Source organism: Astatotilapia calliptera, chromosome 10 (genome assembly GCF_900246225.1).
Source record: "Astatotilapia calliptera chromosome 10, fAstCal1.2, whole genome shotgun sequence".
NCBI lineage: Eukaryota > Metazoa > Chordata > Actinopteri > Cichliformes > Cichlidae > Astatotilapia > Astatotilapia calliptera.
Genome location: NC_039311.1, coordinates 2173100 through 2195717, shown reverse-complemented (window position 1 = coordinate 2195717; position 22618 = coordinate 2173100). Strand labels below are relative to the sequence as shown.

Here is a 22618-nt window from a genome sequence, read left to right as displayed (position 1 = left end):
CTAAATGTTGCGTGACTCTTCAGTCACATTCAATAACAGACCTGAGACATACATATTAAAATGGTCACAGATGTGGGGGATGTGACGAAATCTTTTGAGCATCAGCTAACCTGCTGGATGGGGCTCCTACACCAGCGGCAGACTGAAACATTGCACAGCACAGTTTGACAGCTGCTCTCTTATTTGCAAGGGGATTCCACAGTGGGCCCTCTCCTTGCTTGATTTGGTGGATTTTTCACACAGGCTGCCTGCAAAAAAATCAAGATATTTGTCTCTGCAGGGGATCAAACCTGTGATCTTTTACTTAATAGGCAAATGTGTAAACTAGATAAACATTTTTCAGAGGATGTGATGTAATAGTAATCATATCAGGGTAAATATTTTGGTAAACACACCTTTGTGGTACAGGTTTAATTGTTTTTACTGGCACAGCCAGGGTGACGGTCACACACAGGGATAGTTCCTCTGGCCTGAAAAGAAAAAGATGTTTCCACAAGTCATTGCATGTTAGTTATGTTTATAGTTTCCTAATGATGAAGTTACTTAAAACTGCAGGCACTCTGGCTGATAACCTGCCATTAGCTCTACAGTCAATTTCTATATATAATTAATAATTGTCATATTCTGCTGTGCACTTATTTAATTTTAGAAGATTCAATGTCAGGACAGATGTGAAACTGAAAATAAGCTTTTAATGCTGATAGTTCAGTGCAAAAAAGATAAAGGAACAGAGCGAGGAGACAAAACTACATGGATGACGTGACAATGACAGAACAGAGGCAGAGGGTTTTTATTTTAGTTGATTCTATGCTGTTTTATCTTGTTTTGGGTTGTTTTGGGGGGTTTTTTAATATAGGGCTGTTTTAATTTTTATGTATTTTGTGTTTTATTTATTTATTTTTGCTGTTTTGTGTTATTCTTTTTAACTTATTTTCTGTACAGCACTTTGGTCCTGTGCTGGGGATTTTAAAGTGCTTTATGAATAAAATTGGATTGAAGAGGGAACAGAAAAACAAAGGACCTAAATAACCTTCAGAGCCATCACTATCAAGAACTGAAGACTCATCATACGGGACTTCTAAATACAATGAACTAAACTAAAGCAACAACACTACAAATAGTAAGAAGAGTAAGTGAATATCAACGGCAGCAAAGACAACTAATGAACCAAACCCAAAAACTCAAAACCACGATCCAGGGACCATGACAATGACCAACACAAAGTAACACATCACTGATCGATGTGCAAAGCTGGGAGAGACTCACTCCAAAAGACTTGCAGCTGTAAGTGCTGATGGTTGGACAGAATATTGGTTCTTCATGTTTGATGTGCAAATATCGATTAACACATTTATTAATTTTTTCTCTAATTTAGTACATTTAAAACACAAGAGTGTGATACATTTTTACAATGAAAATTAATTACAAAGCCAACAGCCTTTCCAGAGAGACCCACTGATGTAACGTCACCTTCCTCTGCTGTAAAACCTCACATCAAAACTGCTTTCTGTAAGAATATGTAGAACATCAGAGCTCAGAAGCCCAACCTGTAGGAGGACTCCAGGGCTGCCACAATACAACAGGGCTCCTTTTAGCCCTCCTCCTGCACCAGTTATCATTATTACAGAGTACCCGAAGACCTTAAGGGGAAGAAGAAGGAGTCTTCTGAAAACTTAGTAAAACTCAATGTAAAGCCCACAGAAACCGATCCCGTGTTTCAGAACAAATACCTAATAACTTCTGACAAAGAAGACCTGAATAATTTAGCAATAATTCTAAATATAAAAACAAAAAACCCTACGTGTATTTCAGCTGTTTATTTCTGCCACCTGGAAACATCTGAAGCTGTGGTGGGGAGGAGGTCAGTAAACAAACAGCAACTCTTAACACACACTGATCTACTTCGGTGTGCACCTCTGTCCTATCTGGCACAGGTTCCCAGTCTGTCACAGGCCTAACACAGAAAGATCACCATTCACAGTCATGGCCAAATTAGAACGACAAGCTAACCTAATGTGCATGATTTGAACTGTGTGAGGAAGCTGGAGCATCCAGACACAACCAGTGCAGGCACAAGGAGAACAGGAAGCAGGAACCCGCTTCCTGTGAGGTGACAGTGCTAACCACTGCCCCACTGTTTCATGTTATAATTTTTAATTGAAATTGTACAGTACTGTGTCTCTTTTTAAAGTGATCTTGAGCAATACTGTTCCAGATTCCCTGGAGGTCTTTCAAAGTTTACTTTGGACATTGGCTATTTTTTCGCTTATTTTCAGTCCAGTCGTTGTGCCTGACCATTTTCAGAGGAAGGTTAACAAACAATTTAAAATTGTATCTTTAGGAACTCTATTACTACCAGCCACGTGAGATATGCAAAATCACACAAGACCTGGACTAAAAATCAGTGGCGACGACGATGTTATGGGGAGATTAATCCACACTTGAAATTTTAGTTTAAACTGTGTTTAATATGTTTGAAGCTCAGGAGAGAAGTACAACAGTGAGTCTACAGAAATCTGTAAAACACGGTAGAGATCAAAGCCTGGAGAACTATTTCTGAACACTACTTAAAGAAGTTACAGGAAAGCTTGTCTGGGAGAGTTAAGTCTGTGTTGAAAAATAAAGGTTGTCAAACATTGACTTTCAAGCTTTTCAGAAACTCTCTTGTTAGCTTACATACTGTATTTTCTATTTATTTGTGCACTTGTTTCAAAGCTGCTGCAGTGCAGTGTAAAGAAATGACAGTGGTTCATGACATGTGGTATTTCTTTTGATTTCAGATTAGTTTGGATCTTATTAACATATTTGCTTTTTCTTATTCAATCAATTTGCTACACGTTTGCTGTGTTTAACTTATTTTTTAACTGTGGTCACAAATATATTTCCCAGTTTGTGTATTCCTCACACATGTGAGGCTTTTGCTCAAGTTTTGTCTGGTTGTCTCTTATAGTGTGTCTTTTGCCTCCTCTCCTTCTTCTCTTCCCTTTCATCCCAAATTGGTCACGGCGGACGGCTGCCCCTGTTCAAAGGGAGTTTTTCCTCCCCACTTTCACCAAGTGCTTGCTCATCATGATCATCTGATTGTTGGTTTCAACATAAAGCACCTTGAGGCAACAGTTTACCTGATGCTATATAAATATAATCACGGTCATTCCAGCTGGATGGCAGGGAGTCAAGTTGTGGAATGTAGCTGAGAACTGTTACTCAAATGTTTTACAGTACAAAATGTGTCATCGTACTTCTGCTCTACTACATTTCCCGATCATTTATTAACAGCTTTAGTTGCTTACTTATTTTGCAGATTATTAAAGATTATATTCTACATACAACTGCCCAGCTCAATATAAGTAATTAAAATAATTTTCAGCTGAACAATACAATCAAGAATTCACTGCCATCATCCTTACTTGAGTATGTCTTGAGGCTAAATTTCTTGTACTGTTACTTAAGTAGTCTTGTGATTTATTTATTTCGTTTATTTTTATTTTTAACTAAAGTAATGTTGTACGATTGTCAATTGTTGGACTCTGTATCCAATATTTTATATGTCAGTTCTCTTCCAGCACATCGTCTTGTGGTTTCACAAAATAAACTTCCGTGAAGAAAAGTTCCCTGATTGACTGAAGCGGAATCTTTAGAGAACCATTGAAGGAAAGGTCCGTGAGGGCCTCTGGCTGGGACACACACAGAGTAGTGCCGTTGTACCGTAAATCATTCTTCAAAGATCCAGCGGATAAGAAGACACGGGCAGGTTGAGCGAACCGTAGCATGGGCACCGGCAGGGGGCGTCGCTGGTCGTGGGATGGATAGGCCAAGCGGCGGTCACGTGACGCAGTGCGGCGCGCTTCGCTGTGCACCTGCACAGAGTGGAGGACAAGGAGCAGGCGGTGTGGAGTTTGGATGCTGTGTCGGGGCTGAGCTGCCGAGTCTCACTTCAAATTCAGCACAAGTTCTTCACCAAGTTTCACTGAACAAGCGGCGGAATAGTTGAGCAGGAATGGAGCTTTCAGCGGCCCGGTTGTGTGTCTCACTGTTGAGCCTCTTCGCAGGTAAGTTTGTCGACTGAGCTGAAGCTGAGCTACTTTGACTCTAATGAATATTTCTGTGAACCGGGCTCGGAGCGGTCAGACGTGTACAACAACGCTAGCCGTTGACGTGGACACCGAAACTCGTGTTTTTTCGACGAGTTGAAAGGCGCATGATTTTTAAAAGTCGTGTTTTTCAGTGGTTCGACTTGATGACGAAGCTGTAACTTTAGCGGTTAAACACAAAGCACTTCCCAACAGAGCTAGCTGTGACCCAAGGTCAGTTTAGTTGTGTTACAAGCAGAACAAACGAACTGCGAAAGCAGGTTTAAAGTGAAACAGTTAAGTAATCAAACTGAAGTAACTGTGAAAAACATGTCTGTTTTCTGACGAACAGCATTTCAGTCGTTTGTGGTCATATCTCATCTCAGTGACCAGTAAGAGACAGTGGTTTAGTTCACACTTTTACCCAGTGGCTGTGTTTTGTACCTGAGCTGAATGCTCTTTAAAAAAATGTGCTGAACTGGGATTTTAAATGCTCCCGTTAACGAGCGGGGGGATTATTTTATATGAAAAAAAGGACATTTCCCCGGTGCCAAAAATCAGTGTATTTCCCTCCGTGCGTCCATTTCTTGTGGGTTATCGTCGCGTGGCTAACACAATAGCTTGATCCGCTTTTAAACCTGTGGCTGCAGGACTTCAAAGTGCCCCCCCGTCTGCCATCTGCCCTTACCCCCCAGCCCCAAATCCGGTATCACGCCAACTTGAGCGCATGTTTGCTGCTGCTGTGACGGCTTCCTTCACGTCGGTATCATTTATTTATGGTTTTTAACGCCTCACTGCCAGGACTCTGCTTTGTTGGCCGTTTAGTCCTAGTGACCCTCAGCTCAAAGGGTTTATGTTGTTCTGTTGACAGTGTGTGTGAAACCTCTGATTAGTGTCAGTGGTCAACAGTGGACTCCAGTTTTTCTTCACCTTGTTACATTTTAACCAGCTTGGGCTGTTTCCTCTTAAGGCTTTGTGCATTTGAAATAATGTATCTGGCTGTGCATGATTTCATTTCTAAAACATTTTGTGATGTTATTTGGGTTGCTAGTTGTTACCATCAAAACGAAACCAAATGATACACGAGAATTCATGAGAATTCATCTCATATCTGCATTAGAACGAGTTTCCGTGTTATTTAGGCTCATGGTGTGGGTATAGCTGTTTAGTGTGCTGGAATTTACACTGAAACTAACAAGTGGCTCCACCTACTCTAAACAATAATGTGAAACTTGAGTTCAATATGCTGTGGTACTTAGTGAAAACATTTCTGATCTTTTGATGGGAAGCCACAGAGTCTTGGTCAAGGCATTGCAATCCAGTTGGCTTGTTAGTGAGAGAATTAAATTGTAATAAAGCAATCCTTTATTTAGGATTTCCTAGTCTCTCTCTCCGTATAAAAGCTGTGAGAGTCACAGTGTAATATTAAGGTTTGCATAGTGTGCTGTTTAGCCTTTTGTCTCATCATTCAGTCTCGTGTCTACACCAGTTTGGCTCATTAACATCTTAATGGCACCATAGTCTCGTTATGGGGTCGCTGTTCCACTTCATCAGACAAGAACAGTATCCGGTGGGCTCAAAACATTCTTTGATTGGCTTAGAAATCCACCATAAATGTGCTCACCTCACTTTAATGGCAAAAATAACAAGTGGGGTCTTTCTGCTCCATTTTCTCTGTCCTATTTATATGTGGCTCTTCGTGAGCTATAAAGGGTTGACAAAAGTAATGCGTTTGTAATAGGAAGTCTAAGTCATTTAAATTGTACCATTTATCATCAGGGAATAAGAAGAATCCAAACTTTGGTATCAGATTTTATAATGGCATTAAATGTGGACATGTTTTTCTATTTTTCAAGGTGTATATGTGAGCTATATACACAATATGATCATAAATAAATCAGATAAATATTAGGGTTGTGGTAGTGCTCTTGAATGAAAAAGAATACATCTTTTCTAGATAAATTCTAGATAAATCTATGGGGAAAAGAAATCAGATCAAATAAATGAAAATGACACTTTGAACTTGGCTCAGATGATTGTAGGATTATACATATATATTATATAATGAGGAAACGGTCAGTATTTGGAACCAATACACATTTCCAGTAAAAATGATGGTGTCAAATTTGAATGTAATACTATTTAAATCATTTTAATGTTGTGTATTAACATAGCAGAGAACCTGTCATTTAAAACCAGGCTGGTGCTTATTACCTAAATGGTTGAATATATATGCTGTCATAAACTGGGATAGTAGCTGTGCTGTAATATTTGTTTATAGTGTTGTCAGCGTTTATACTCCCAAACATGATTATGTCATTGTTTCTTGGTCAACATCTCAGGGTCTGCCAATGAAACTGAATCTGGTACATTTGATAGTTGGATGCAAGAGTTCATATTAATTCATGTTTTCTACCTTCTAAACCAAAATTTAAAAAAACAAACAAAAAGTCAATGGCAATAAAAGTGATGGCGTCATAATGTCAGATTGACCAGTTTGTCTGTTCTGCTGTTGTTACGTCTGTTACCCTCCTTCGTTTTCTTTAATTCGCTGTTCTAGTACTTTCAGTTTTAACTTTAATTTAGCTGCTTGCTAACTGAAGTGTAATTTTATGGTCCTGCAAATTGTCCGTGTGCTTGCATGTTTCCGTTTGGATGGGATGTGCTCACACGGAGTCCTCCAAGGATTCGCTGGAAGCGTGTGATGTATGCATCTGCCAAATGCTGATTGGTTGAGAAGTGGGCCAGAATACGAAAAGGGAGTATTTGCTGGGAGTCGTGGGGGGAAAAATAAAAATCGAAGATCATTAAAATACAACATGGAGAGCACAGACAGTGGCTGCAGTGGACAGTTTTCATTGTTTTTAATACTCGCTTTCACTTTCAGCTTTTTGTTTTAACTTTGCTGTTCTCTGTGGCTGACTGACAGACCGACAACAGTACAAGCAAGAGTAACCACAGACCACTTAGACCACATACTTTCTACACTGCCTCCATCTGACAGCAGCGCTCTCTGCAGGGAAACACTCCATCACCTGGACTGCAAGCGGACAGCGAATGCACTAATCCTGCTGGACTGCTAGCTATGGCTGGGCCATATTATACTGTTCACGGTAATACCGGTACAATGTTAGGCAACGATAAGAAAATAAAACATCGCGATAGAATATGGGTAAATGCGCAGTGCCTTTGTTTTCATACACACATGGCCGAAAAAGCAACGGAGAATGAGAAGGGAGAAAGTGGATCGTTGAGTGAAACGGATGAAATAGAATTGGTTTGTAAAAATGGTGCAACTTCAGTGATGTGGAACTGGTTTGGTGTTTGTCCATCAGATACACAACAAAGCACTTTTTTTTGTACAATATGCAAGCAGGCCATCGTTATTGCTGTATTTGTCGGACTAAGGTGCTCGTAAATCTGGGAGTAATCTGGGTCCTAAACGCCGTCTCCTTCAGGTCTCAAAGTCAAACGAACACTGCAGCATCACTGAGAGTTAAAAACTGTCTAAATTCTTTCATCTTTAATAAAACGATCAGCATTGCTGCTTTACCAGGTGAAACTATGAAGTTTAACATCCAGGCATCCATGAAAACAGAATTTATTACATTTAACGGAGTTAGAAGTTAGCAGGGAGTTAGCGGAAGTTAGCTCGCTAGTTTCGCTAGTTACCTAAGCATGATATTGCATGTTCTGACGGAGAGATTTCTGAAACAAATTCAAACGTACAGCTCTGCTATCACTTCCAACATAAATGAAGACAGGAAACTAAACAGCAGTGACGTTTGTAGGGTTACTGAAGTTGGGCTAGCTGGTATATAATGATGTGCTACGTGATCGCTAGCAACACAGCTATGTTAGCATAACATAAACAGTGAAGCTGGAGGATGAACGCTAACAATTTTCCACTCGATAAAAGTTAACATGAAGGTTCCCGATGGTTAGAGACAAATGCAATCGCATGGCAGGATGCTGTAAACGGACCAAACTTCAGTCAGGAGAACAACTGAGATAATCCATCCACAATACGAGGTTAGTCATTAATATACTGCAACAACATGGGAATAGAGCCGCTGCCAGAGAATTCAACATTAATGAATCAATGGTACAGAAGTGGAGGAAGCAAGAAGAATGAGTTGAATAAAGTTTGATTTATCTGACTGCTTTGTTTCACTTAATGTGTCTTATAATCTCGTGCACCTTATGGTCCGAAAAATACGTATTTGACTTTTCTATTTGGCACACTGCAGTTTAATGTTGCAAAGCACCTCTTTTTAACTTCAGTGGATAATATACATGGTTATGCTCAGGATATGTCAGCCCATTTCTACTGGAAATGCCTTTTGGTTAAACTTTCAGCAAGGAATTTGCATTTGCACTGTTAAATTTTTATAAAGCTTTAATGTACATAAAAAAACAGCTGCTTGTTTAAGTGAAAATAAATGGATGTTTTTTTTGTGCTTGTAAAGTTGTGGAGTTGTATTTTGTCGTGTCTCGCATCAATTATATACCAGTTATATCGTTATTGCAAATTTTCAAATGTATATCGTGATAAATATTTTTGGCCATATCGCCCTGCTCTACTGCTAGCATAACCAAATACTCTGATTTGTGGTGATGGCTTGTGCTTTTTGTTTACAAGCAGGATGCTTCGACTAGAGAGGCAGTTTATTAGTTACAGCACGATGTTAGATTCACTTTAGATGTTACTGCCGTTACAAGTGGCCTGACAGCAAGCCTGTTAATCATGTTTTAAGGCCTCCGTCATGCTGCATTGGCAGTCTGCAGGTGTTGCCCAGAGTTTTGCGCATCTACCGTTGTTGGTGTCGATATCTACTGCTCACTGTGGGCATTTTTTGTTTTTGTGAAACTTCTGGTAATGCAGGCTACTCTTTTCATGCTGTCAACGTTTCTGTCAGCACCGTCAGTCAGCTGTAACACAAATGTTTTGGACTTGTGTTCTCATTTTGAAACAGAAAAAATAGATTAATGTTTGGTTCCGAGAAAACTGAAGCCTAATTTAAGGTGATTTTGTTGGTTGTAAAGTCCTCAAACTGCTTGACAACGAGTTCAAAACGAAACTGAAGCCAATCGGCAGCGAGGGAAGCGTCTGTGCAGGTTGTCCAGAAATTTCTTGGCAATCACAGAGCACAGAATTATGCTGAGCTCGTGTGCAATGCTGAGAGCATACCACCGAACTGAAGATGCAGTTTTTACATTCTGATCGCAACTTTGTCCACCAAACCTAGGCGATGTCGGTGACGAGCATGGGGAGTGATTCTAATTAAGATGTACAAGGTTGGCTTTTGTAGTTGGTGTTGGTACAAGCAAGTGCTTTAGACGTTTCTGCATAAAGTGACAGATACATGTTACCATGTCTCTGGTATCACCCACTGCTTTGTTTTCAGAATGAACCACATTAAAACAATTTAACTGGAAATGGTTAAAATTCCAGTTATTATGTTGATATATTGCCATATTCAAAAGTGACAAAACAACAACAGTGTGTGTCTCTAATTCCTGACACGCACAAGCTTAAATTGAATGTGTTCCCTGTAGCAAACAAATATTTTTTGCAGTGTGCACTACAAAGTAAGCAGCATTGGTTTGTTTGGCAGACGGCACTCCAGACGTTTTTCTGAAGTGTGTTTGTATTTTGGATTTATGCAGAAATCACCATTAATCTCTTAGTGTTGTCTGTGCCTGTTTCTGTCTGTTGGTGTAATGATAGGACTGAATGAATGTATGTTTGTATGTTCCCCATCTCCTCCAAGACGAATTTGTACATATTTAAAGTACGCATGGGTTTGCTACTGTGTATAATATAAGCACGTGTCCTACTGTGCTTCAGCCATGAGATCTTAAAATGATTTAATGCAAAGTGTTTGTAAAAATTAAGTACAAATGAGAAATACTCATGGGTAAATCACAGGATAAGATAACAATTATATTTGAAACGCTAAGTGTTGTGAGGCTCGGAGGTTTCATACTGAAGACACAGTTTGCATGCCGTTAGCACCCAGTGGAGCTCAAATCACATCTCTAAAATCACCATAAGCCTTTCATGTGTGTGAGGTTTTCCATTTACATCTCTGTGACAGATCAGACGAATAAGTCTGAGGAGGAATGATGTTATCAGTGTCCTGGAGTTTAGTTTGTGGCTGCCAGCTGTTTCTCGGGGTCTTGTGTGTTTATCCTGTTCCTGCAGCACCAGGTAACAGCGTGCTCCATCCATAAGCCGTGTGAGTTGGACACATTTGGACATACAGCAGAACAGCAATACCTTCATTATTTATTTAGAATAAATGAAGTCATGGATTGAACAGGAGCTGATGCTGTGTACTGTACTTTAGACAGGTGCGCTAGCACATACTAAGTCTTGGTGCATAAACTACAGTTTAATACTCTTAATTCTCATGACTGAAGGAAGGAAAAGAAGGAAAACAATATTTAGAAAATAAATAAAAATAAACGATGGCGCTCAGGGAGATTGGCTCACTGATTGGCTGGTTGCAGTTGGAAATAAGCCATTAGTGTCAATGCTGCAGAGAAGAAAATAGCTTGTTTCTTAGCTCATCAGGGAAACAGTTTTTGTCATAGGTGAAAACAGTGTCCTTAGCTCTCTCTGACAATGGTCATTTATTTGCTTTGGTTACATAACCTGTTGATTTGGATTTGGCAGTCTACACTCTGCATGTCTCGCACAGTCCGAGTAGTCATTCTTCCAGGAAAGGTATTAGAAGCCTTCCCTGGTACTCTCTCAACCCCCTCCACTCCTCGCTTGACCCAGACAAAAGTGGCTTTACTCTTGTTTGGGTCAAGAGTGAGGCCACTGCCATAAAACAGAATAAAGCACAAAGCAACCTTGTAAAAATGTGAGCGGGACGGGCACAGAAGGGAGTTACCTGATAAGCCTATAACCAAAGGCCGAGACAAGAGCCTGGTTGCTTGGTTACCTTTTGAAAACAGACACGGGGTATGTGTGCGTGCGTGCGTGCGTGCGTGCGTGCGTGCGTGCGCGTGTCTAAATCCAGCCTCCCTCTTCTGTATATGGATCCTCTTTTATAGCAGATCGAAACTCCTATTTCAGATTCATCTAAATGTCTTGAAACGTTCACTGTTATTAGGATAATATCTGTTGTCACTTTTACGTAAAGCTATGACAGTGGCAGCACAACCTGATCCATTATCAGCTCACACAGACAGTAATGACTGGAGGTCAACCTCGTCGTGACCCGTCAGTCTAACGCCACTCCCTGCCTCCCATTGGCTGAAACGTGTTGCAGTCGCCGTTTTTCTATTCAGCCGAGTGCCTTCCCCACCCAAAGCCCCTTGTCCTTGGAAATGAAGCAGGGGCACGTAGAATCGGATTACACTCCAGGGATACTGGTGTGTCCTCCACAATCTCACGATGGGGATGGCCGCGCATGAATATTCACAGCCCACACGTTAATATTTTAGCATGCCAGCCCTGTGCAGGCTCCCGCTCACCTACGTAGAAGTGTGAAATACTGAGCCCACCTTTACCTCGCCACATTACCTCTCTTCTAGCTTCCATTTCGTATCTGAATTATTAAATGAACAAATTATTGCCGGCTAGAGAATAAATGAAAATGATTAATAGTGGTGCCTGTTTGAGAGTCCTGTTAATGGGTGTGAGAGCACTTTGTATTCAGAGCTCATTGCTTTTTCACAGGGTTGAGAGTGAAGCTGCGTTCTGGGGCTGCTGCCAAAGCATTCTTGTAGGAAGATATATTGGCAAGGTTTATCTTGAACCCTTGGTCATAAAGTCAGTATTACACTGACGGATCATCGTCATCTTGTGTAGCCTCTGTCCAGCTTCTATAACACTTTGGCGTGTCAGTGTTGACATGGCATCATCAGCTGCATTACTTCAGTTCTATTATTCATTGTCCAATAATTGATTTGCTGGACTATGTTGTTCAGCTAATTCATTTGAAAAGCTGAGGGTGAATGTTTAATATTTTTGCTCAGTAAATTGTAACGTTGCGTACCCTGTAAGCTCTTAGAAAAAAACTGCAATGAATTGTATACATGTTATAAATAAAGAATAGGGGTTTGAAGGCTAAGGATGATAGGAGAGAGGGCAAGTAATCGAATGATCCAAGCTTGGCTAAACCTGAATACTTCAAATGTCAGCGCTAATTAGCTCCATGAGATGAGATGAGCATGTGGATGCTGACGTTTGTCTCAGACTTATAACATTAGCAAATGTTTTAGTGCAGTTTCTTTGTCTTATGTGGGATGCTCTCATTTTTACAGCAAGTTAGCTGGAACTATGAATCACCATCAATTCATGGCACTAACTATAGCAAAGTAAAATGTCCAAGATAAAGACAATGTTGGACAATACCTCCCACCCACTCCATGACATGCTGGCCAATCACAGGAGCACGCTCAGTGAGAGACTGAGATTACCCATAATGCTCCACTGAACGACACAGGAAGTCATTCCTGCCCGTGGCCACCTCCCTGTACAACTCCTCCATCTAACACACTGTAAACACTGGAATAGTTACAGCCTTTTTGCACACGCTCGTTTCTACTCAGTAATGTTGCTGTCGACATTCTTGATCATTATTTATAATCACTTCTGTCAATCTTTGATATTTATTAGGAATTATTATTAAATCTGTAACATATTGTATTGAATAGTCTAGTCCAGGGGTCCCTGAGGGCCGGTGTCCTGCAGGTTTTAGATCTCACCCTGGGTCAACACACCTGAATCACATGATTAGTTCATTACCAGGCCTCTGGAGAACTTCAAGGCATGTTGAGGAGGTCATTTATCCATTTAAATCAGCTGTGTTGGATCAAGGACACGTCTAAAACCTGCAGGACACCGGCCCTCGTGGGCTGGGATTGGGGACCCCTGGTCTAGTCTGTTACTGTACTGGAGCAACTGTAACCCACATAATGTCCTTAGGGATTAATAAAGTATGCTGATTCTGAAATTGGTCTTCTTTAATCATTTAGTGCGAGTGCATCTCTTAGAAGAAAAATATAAATAAAAATTGGGCCAAAATTAAATCAGCAGGGCAGTGGTTTCACTTTTACACCGTGTATATATTTCTGTTCATTAAAACTTCTTTGGAGTAAAATGATATCTTTATTCATCTGGCCTAAGTGCATTTCCTGAGTAGTTAAATTTCCACGTCCTGTCATGATCCCTGGAGTCTTTAGAAAGTCTTTTGGCTCGTTGCACCGTTTGAAATATCATTGTCTGCCCTTTGTGTCTACCTGTTGTCAGCACACAGCCTCTTGCTGTCCATGTAACCTGTTAGTTAAAACAAGGTCACAGTAGTGCCGATACTCTCCGCTCCGAGTCCATCGGTCATCATCGCCGTGTCGCACCGTTAGGGGGATAACCCTTAAAGCACATTTATGACTTTGCTGCTCAATGCCCAGCTTTGTGGTGCAAACAAGGCCCGGTGCTCCTAATGAGGAATAATGGGCTCTGTGACAAAAAAGATGTTCGCTGAGACGATAATAAGGGTTTTCATGTGCCTCGTATCTCAAATGAACCTGTCCAGAATAAAATTTTTCTGTAGATAAATTGCACCGAAGCAAAGACGCTACAGCGCAGCAAGCAGTGAAGGAGACTTGAAGGATTTCTGTATAATCATTTCTAGGGAAGGGGGGGGCAAATCTTATATAAACAAATGCAATTTGTTTATATCATAACTAGTGTAGCATTTAAATACAAATAACTAATAAATCAAGCATGAAGAGTTACCCGCTGTTAAATAAAGAGTTTTTAAGTTGTTTCTAATTTTCTATTGAATTTCATGCATCTTTTGCTTTATTGTTCCAAAAGAATGGAATTGCCTGTAGAGACCATCCACGACCGAAAGCACTAGTCCTATTTTTCTCCCCACATTACAGGTTCATATCCTTTTTGTTTTTGCATAACACTTTGAGCTAGACGTCTCATTGAGGGTACACAGTGTGGCAGACAGACCCCCAGGGTGCTGCAGGTAGTGGTGTGCAGCTTGTTCTAGCTTGCTTGCTAGGTAGATGTCAGCTCGACTCTACGTGTGCTTGAACCTCTGACAGATTCTGTGTGCGGTGGTAAAATAACAGGCCTATTGTGGTGTACTACTATATATTAAAAAAGTCTCCTTATCTTGTAAAGCAGACTTGGAAATTCACTACGGCGATACATTTTCCTCCTCAGCTGTGGTTTACAGTAGATGTATCATTTCCGAGATTAACATTGTGTATTGTTTTGTGTCTGTCACATTATTATCAGCTAATGTGCAGGCATTGTCTTACACAGAGCTGGGTTGTGGGGCGATGATTATATTTTGTCCTCCAGCAGCGTTGCCCTCCCCCTCTTCTCCTCTAAGAACATTAGAGTTAATTGTGTGTCTAATCTTGAAAAATATTATGGCTCAGGAAAAAAGCTCCATAAGCAGAAGGTGGGGTGATTTTTGAGAGGTGGGAGAGGGGGTGAAGCAGCTGTTGAAGGAGCCATTTTTAGCACCTCGTCTCATTGAAAAACATTACGCATTGCCAGCTGCAGGTACGGTGAAAAAGGCAAATAAGTGGTGTCTGGAGAGAGCCTCTTTCTTCATTCGCTCCCACTTTTTTTTGCTCCCTGTGGTGCTGATTTCCAAGTGTGTCTTTGTCTGGCATTTAATCATCTTGTCAAATTATATACTTATGCTAATAACTCCAGTCCATGGAAAAAATTGATTTGTAATAAAAGCAAATGCGTGTTATCCTGATCGAAGCAGTTGTTACAGTGCTGCGATGGCTTGTATTTGACATTTGTGAATAATATTGAAGCAGTCGTGTGGTGAAATTTTATGACAAAGTCCCAATCTTGTTACGAGCGTTAAAGGAGAATTGATACAAAGAGGCACAGAATTAGATCCAGGAAATAAATCCAATTTGTTGTGACATTCGTTGCCTCATTATCGAGCTGGTGCTAAACCGAAGCCAAAGACTGTAATGAAAAATGTCAGAATCTCTAAAGAGGCCAAGTATTGTGTTTTATGGCATCAAATGAACGTCACCCCTTCAGACCCAGCTGAGATTATATCTCTCGGCTGGCCTGGGAACGCCTTGTTGTTCCCCCGGACAAGCTGGAGGAGGAGCTGGAGGAGGAGCTGGGCTTCTCTGCTTAGGCTGCTGCCCCCGTGACCCAGCCCTGGATAAGCGGAAGAAGATGGATGGATGTAATGTTTGGGTCGAAGAGATAATTAATATTAGATCAGACTAATTGAGTTCATCTTTGGATAAGGATCAGATAATGCAGTTTGATCTTCCCATGTAGGTGTGATTGACCTTTTCTTTATCTCGAGGGGCATTGTGTTATATAAAGGAAAAGAGGGCTGGTTTCAACTGGTGTGTTTCTGTTACGGTAGGGAAGTTGTGAATGTTGTGATTGTTTTATGAATTCAACAGGTCTTCATCGCATTTAAATAGGGATGGGTATCGAAAACCGGTTCTTGTTGAGAACCGGTTCCCACTGTTTCAATTCCTTGGAATCGTTTGCCACTTTTATAAACGATTCCCTTATCGATTCCAGTCGCCCCGAATGACGTCATCACGTTGAGTAGCGTCTTTTACCCAGTAGGAAACACGGCGCCTGAGCGGCACAAACGCTCAAAAGTTTGGTTACACTTTATGAGAAAGGATGACAACAGGGCAACGTGCAATACTTGCAAAGTAGAGATTTCATCAAAGGGAGGAAACACTACGAACATGCAAAAGCATTTGCTCAAAAAACACGCGATTGCTTTCAATGAATGTCGTGTTTTTGATCCGCTCCGGACTAGCGAAGCTCAACCCAGCAGCAGCGGTAGCGTTTCCACGTCCTCTCCCGTTAATACTGCAGGTAACTAATCAATTAGCATTGCACATTATGTTAGCGCGATTTACCTTATTACAAAACCTGCTATTACTGTGCATTTAGATAACCATGATGAGAGAGACAGAGTCTGGCTCAGATGCTGGCAGTTCTCGCTGCAGTCTACCGGTAGCGTCTCCTTTCAGGCCAGGATAGACGAATGTCACCGAGCAGTGACTCAGTTTGTGGTCAAAGGCTTGCACCCATTTGCCACAGCAGATGCCTCCGATTTCACTTTGGTAAGTGAATGTGTTTAATTGTAGGCAGGGACATTACTGGATATTCTTGTGTAATTGCTACAGAATAATTTATGTTAAACTTTGTTATTGCTACAGGAGAATATTTATTTTATTATTTTACATATACATTTTTTTTCCTGGGGACCCTGTGACACCCCATTGAAGAGCCGTAGGCTGTGGATCTCTTAAGATCTCACTGTTGGGTTTGTAAGGCCATGTTACTCCTAAATTTCTATCTTGTTCAAAGAGAAGATATAAAACAAAGTTCTAAGCTAATCGACTTTAGTGTTCTCCTTTTTAAAAAAAAAGAATCGATAAGAGAATCGATAAGGAATCGAATCGTTAAAATCTTATCAATACCCATCCCTACATTTAAATGACATTCATTTGCTTGCTATGGTTTTATAACCAGGTGTCCAGAACGAGTGTGGCTGTCTGCCATCTCCTCTCTCTCCCAGTAATATTCATTAAAACTGTCTGCTCAACCTCTTCTTCCTCTCAAGTCATTACTTCTGGCTCTTTGTTGGATGTACAGGTATGATGACCAGGACATCTGTTACAGTTGGAATAGAAAAGGCTAAGTGTCCGAACCACAGCAAGGTCAGCGAGCCACAACAGACATTTAATTCCTGCGTTGCATCTTACCGCCATGCCAGGAAATCGACAGCTTGCCCAGCTGCCCTCTGGAGAGATGAGACTGAACTGACATTGGCTCTGTGACTGGCTGGTTTATGATGGTCAGAACTCACATTACTGCACAACCTTAATTAAATGCTGCTGTTTTAATAAGCAGTCACAAAGGGGCAGCCCGGCTGCAGTTGTTGCTGGTAAGTTCCTGAGAAACCAGCTGTTAAGTGTCTTAATGGAGCCCATGTATAATTCATAGGCACATGCAGAGGTGCGTAGCTGGCTGGCCTGCTATGAGTGGCTGATAATTGCAAGAAGAAAAGACCCATCACCAAATCTCCAGTCACACCGGCACACACGGCACCCAGCTCCTTTAAAAAGTGGCAGGGGAGCATCACCTCCACATTTATTTCATTTGAGACAAGATTTATAAATGACAGCTGAAGCTATAACACAACTCAGCAGCTAGACCTGTAGATTAATGACCTGTGAACACATAAAATAGATCCTCTGTCTGCCTTCAATGTCACCCAACATTTTGTCAACTAATACAGCCTTTAGACAGCAGTCCTATGGTGTTCAGCCCACGTTGGTTCCTTACAGCTCTGAAGCTGTGGGACATCGATCCAGCAAGGAAAACTCATACTTGTGTTAGGTGTGTTTCCTTATACATCGCTGCCCAGCTGGGCCTCCCAGATGGATGTGTCTGAACTGTAGAGCTTTGCTTGTACCAGAAAACTTCTACAGTTTGCTAGTTTAAACTTTTCCACACCAAGGTAGGTAAACAGTTGTGTAGGTTGTCCTTCACTGACATAATCTACTGTAGCTGTAAGCCTGTTCGAGATGCCCTTATAAGCAGTGTTTGGCTGCAAGTACAGTCTACTCAGGGTTCAGACCTCTTTAGATGTCATCAGGAGCCATCGGGGAGTTTGCTTCTGAGGCAGGTTTCAGGCGGAAACACTCTGCTGCACTCACTGCACACTGAGCTGACCTTGACAAATCTTCTGCAGGTGGAAGCTTGTTTGTAGCATTTTTTCACTTTTTCCACACAAGTCAGAGGCATGGAAACAGTTACAACTTGGAAATCAAAACAAAAACTTTGAGATGCTGTACTCCTTAGTTTCTTATCAACAACTGACCTTTTAAAATAAGACAACTAGTAAATCATCCATGCAAGAGAAAAATGAAGATATGGTGGAAAATATACCTGAGTATATGTGTGGGACACACTGCACTTGGTTAGCAATCGCTGCAAATGGAAATCAGGAATGTGCAACAAAATTCCATTCATGTTTTTAAAGCGGGTGATGGAAAGTTAAGAAACAACCACAGTGGCCTGTGGGCTGTCGGCACATGGTTTGGCGTGTTTAATGACTTGTTTATTAAAAATAGCGCTGTAAAGAAACATATCTGAGGGGTGCACTGTGGAGCGCGTTCGACAAAGCCAGGCTTTCTTTGCATCAGCTGGCTTATCAAAAGCTAAACTCCAGCCAGAGATGATGAGTGGTTGTTATCAACTTTCAGTGTTAGCCCAGGCTTTCTGCTTCCAGCTCAGATAAAAGGAACATCTACTTCTGCACAAAATAAACAGATTGAGACAGACAAGACTCGCTCATGAAGAATATAAAACATTCTTGCAAAAATCTCCCCGGGGTAAAAGATGCTAACGCATTCCTCTCATTTTATATTATACCACTGAGTTGCTTTATTTTGGACAAATGACAGTAAATGTTCCTTCCTTGTTTAAAAAAAACAGTTATCAAGGAAAATGCAGCTGTTCCCAAATCAAAATGAAGTGAATTCCTGAGGATTCCAGCTTTGAGTCAGTTGTCTTCTCTTTTTAAAGCCCTCTGGGTGGAGAATATTACAGTAAATTAGAAGCAGAAATACAGCATTTGTTACAAATAACGTATGTTAATTTATTTGTTGCTTTTTCATTGTAATCTTGCAGAGATAAGAGAGGTGTGTGCAGTCTCTGCTTCATGCTGTGAAGTCCAGTTTAATGTGGGCTCAACAAATATCGATAGAAAATGTGCCTGATGTTTTCTAAAGAAGTTTCTATTTATTTTATTTCTAATTAGCTGCCAAATTACATAACTGCAGCTCGTAGCGTTCCTCCTGGAATATTAGATGTGCTCAAATCTGAGCTCTGCTTCTTTGAATGGGTTTATCTCGACTGTCCAGACTCTCTGCTTCTCTTTGAGTTTGACGGGGTTATCTCACGCCTGCGTAAAGAACTCAACATGGAGAGTAAATGTCTTCATGCTATGTCATAACAACATTTGTAGGCTTTCCTCTTTTGTACTGGATCGCTGAACTAGTGCTGTGAGTTATTTTTAACATTCCCAGTTGTGTCCTGTCACTTAACGATGTATGTCAACAGGAGCGGTCGTTTGGAGCTCTCTCCTCATGTCGAGGCTGAGAGTGTGAGCTCTGGGCATGAATAAACCCAGCAGTCGTGGTTAAGCTGTAACAACTGACAGTGTTTGCCTGCAGCTTCCTACAGGGCCCACCACTCAGGTGCCTCGACTACACCTGCCTTCAAAACCTCACACTGAAGAAGACACTACAGCATTGAAGTATCAGGTCTGTGTTTATTTCCTGCGCTGAGCAAAAACTGAGAAAAGAAGGAGGATTATCTGTCTTATCTTTTAACAGCAGCCTTATCTGGATGTCCTGCAGCGCAGTTTCCCCCACACAGAGGACAGGAAGGGACTGTCTGTGTTGTTACACTTTCACAAAGACCTCATTCTGCCTGGTCAGGGCTGCTTTGGACAGGATGAGAGGGTTTAGTCGGAAGGGAAGTTAAAACTGCATTTGAAAAGGAATTGATGTTTTAGCAGTTATTACAAAGTACCTTTTTTCATGTGCTTTTTTCGCCGGAGTCCTCGGGCAACTTTCAACACCAATCAAATATGCTTTGAATAGATTGCACTGCAGTTGGCCCCGTTGCCTGTTAACAGCCCAGTGTGGGCTGGATATGCAACACATTTGAAACTGTGTACTTGTTCAGTGTCCAGAAGACCACCATCGTGTAATGTCCTTCAGGCAGGAGACCTAATTTTAGACCAGAACCTGGAGGAAATGGCATGAGCGTACCCAATGACAGCCTCCAGAAACAGCCATACGTTTCTCTGCGCTGCACTGAAAATAACTCGATACTTTAATCTAACATAGCAGAGGACAAATGTGATGCAATCAAAATGTCAGCTGAAATTCTGGTCTTTTACATCGCTGGTATATCAGCTTTCTGAGGAGACTGTGGTCAGATTTAAAGTTTTAAAACATGCTGCACTCCTCCTTGGATGAACAAGGGAGGAATCCAGGAATTCATTTGAAGTCATTTCTGTTTGAATTCTTGTTGTTTTTTAGCCGTTTCTGCACCGTCTGCAGTCTGGACCGACACCTTAATCCTTTTAATGGTTTAGGAGTTCACCGTAGGAGTCTTTAAGTCTCAGTAGGTCTTTACTTAACATACATGTTGTTTATGTGTGGCTGATTTATCCAAGCAGCTTTAAGTTGAGCAAAAACGGCATCTCTGCATTGAAGCCGGTACGGTGGGAATTGTTCTCAGAAGAATGAGGAAATATTTCAAGTCAGACTGAAGTTCTTCTTACTCTTTGTTATTACTCCCACTGAGCATGTTACAGTCATCCACCTCACCTCAGACTGAGCGATGAAACTGCTGATCTCTGAATTTTCCCACCTGGAGTTTTTTGGTGGAATTCCATCACTAATGATTGTGAAAGCAGGCTGGTTGTAATCCCTAATTTAGCTCAGTGTTTCAGGAGAAATGTTCTAGCGCAATGTTCACGCTCTGTTGCTTTAAGCTGACTTCTTGAGTGTTCACCTCTCTCACATAATGAATCACACCCATGAGAAAACCTTTGTTTCGTTCACGCGCATATTTTTGTCGTTTTCTGCATTGCAAGTGCTCGTGCGTGCGTTTGCGTGTTCTATAAGCCATCGAATCTGAATTGGCTTTTAAAGCTGTCTGCCCATCAACAGTCTGAATGTAGTAGTTGCATCTGCTGCGATTGTGTCTCAGTGTTTGATCAGCAGCGCTGCCTCCTGATCGCAGCTGGCTTTGTGCCCTGGGGCCCGGACAAAGGCGGGGGTGCCGGCAGAGGCCTGGTCTCTATCAGACATTTTATTTGTTTAGGGGGTCGAATAGGCAGCAGCATGGCCGTCCCCCGCTCGCATTCATAGAAACTCCTGTGTCAGGAGAGAGACACCCCATCAGTATATCCCACTGAGACATGTGGTTTTCATTTTGTTGTTCATAGTAAGCTGCTGGAAGCTTAGAAGACAAATACCTCCCTTCTATAAACATTGGCGTTTTTCCCCCAGCAGCCTCACCCAACCCTCATTTGTTATGTATTGCATTAAAAAGGTTTTGCTTCACATTCTTAACTGAACGTGTCAGTAAAGAGTATTGTGAAAATCAATGAAACACTGCGGCCATATTTGTATCCGGGCTGTACAGTAGACAAACGACGCATATTTTAACACGTGCAGCAGATGCAGGTTTGATGTTGTTGTTTAGCAACACGTACCTAACACACATGCCATCATTAACCACGGGCTCATGATTGATTTAAATCCTTCAGCTGATCCGCAGCATCTCTTCCTCCACTAATGGGAAGTAAATGTCAGCAGAAACGCATGAATGCGCGTGTGCTGTCATGAGGCATATTTCTGTTTTGCACCCTTTCTCAAGTCATGCAAAATGCTTTCATGTGTTAACTAATTGCTTGCAGAGATTGTTTTTTTGCCCCTTGCAAAATTAGTGGTACATGATTTTGTAATTATCCCTCTGGCTTCTGCGACTGGGAAAAAGTGTTCCTGCTGTTTCAGTGCAACAGCTATGTTTGCATCCAGGTGAAGGGTTTTTATTTTGTTGTTTTTATACCAAGACCCACCAAATGCGCTTGAAGCAGCTTTTATTATTTAGCTCCACTGTGTTTTGCCTCTTTAATGTTTTACTTTCCTCCTCACATGGCTACTCTGGCACATTTGTTAATGTTTCCCACGAGGATGTTATCAGTGGGTTATCTGTGTGCTGCTCCTTGGACTGGCGTATTGCCTATCAGCTTTATGGCATAGCCAGGCCCCACACTGTCACCACCTCACTCTGTCACTGGGCTTCGACAAATCCTGAAGGACACAGGCCTTTTATGTGTGTCCCTGTATGTGCCTGAGTCGGTTTCTACAGGTCTCAGAGATGGTGGAGATGATGGGCACTGTTATCTGACTCTTCAGACTGCTTGAGTTAATTTGCTCTCTTCTCACATGGGGTGTAGGGAGGAGGGGATTTGGAATGGGCCAGTATTGCTTTTAAAGCTTCGCATGTAGCTTTGCAGCAGTTCAGGATTGCAGAGAGTTAAGAAAATCCCCCATCCTGAACTTTGGAAAGGGGATTTTGGTGTCCACACATGCTTAGGAATTCTATGAGTGGTTCCAAGCCTGTGATGACAACTTAATTGTCCATTAAGGACAGAGCTAACGGAAATTGTCCTTTGTGGTCCCTTTCTTCTTTTGTTGCTTCCTTCCCATAGTTCCTTTATTCCCTCAGTAATTTAACATCGGTAATGGTGAGAGTCCAAATGAACTTAAATGTACGTGAAAAATAAAATCATTATTAGGGCTGCCACAAACGATTATTTTCGGAGAGGCGGATGCTGTCCAAGATAAAGACAATGTTGGATAACACCTCCCACCCACTCCATGACATGTTGGTCAGTCACAGGAGCTCGTTCAGTGAGAGACTGAGATTACCGAAAAGCACCACTGAACGACACAGG

General features: G+C 41.5%; 1 protein-coding gene across 1 annotated transcript in view; it reads left to right on the top strand.

Annotated features, from left to right (window-relative positions):
• The first annotated feature begins 3751 nt into the window (after positions 1–3751).
• Positions 3752–22618, top strand: part of cxadr (CXADR Ig-like cell adhesion molecule) — a 38720-nt gene continuing 19853 nt past the window's right edge. Inside the window, exon 1 of the mRNA XM_026181672.1 lies at positions 3752–4049. Within this exon, the coding sequence (XP_026037457.1) occupies positions 3998–4049 (52 nt within the window). The 5' untranslated portion in view covers positions 3752–3997. The remainder of the gene's footprint in view (positions 4050–22618) is intronic.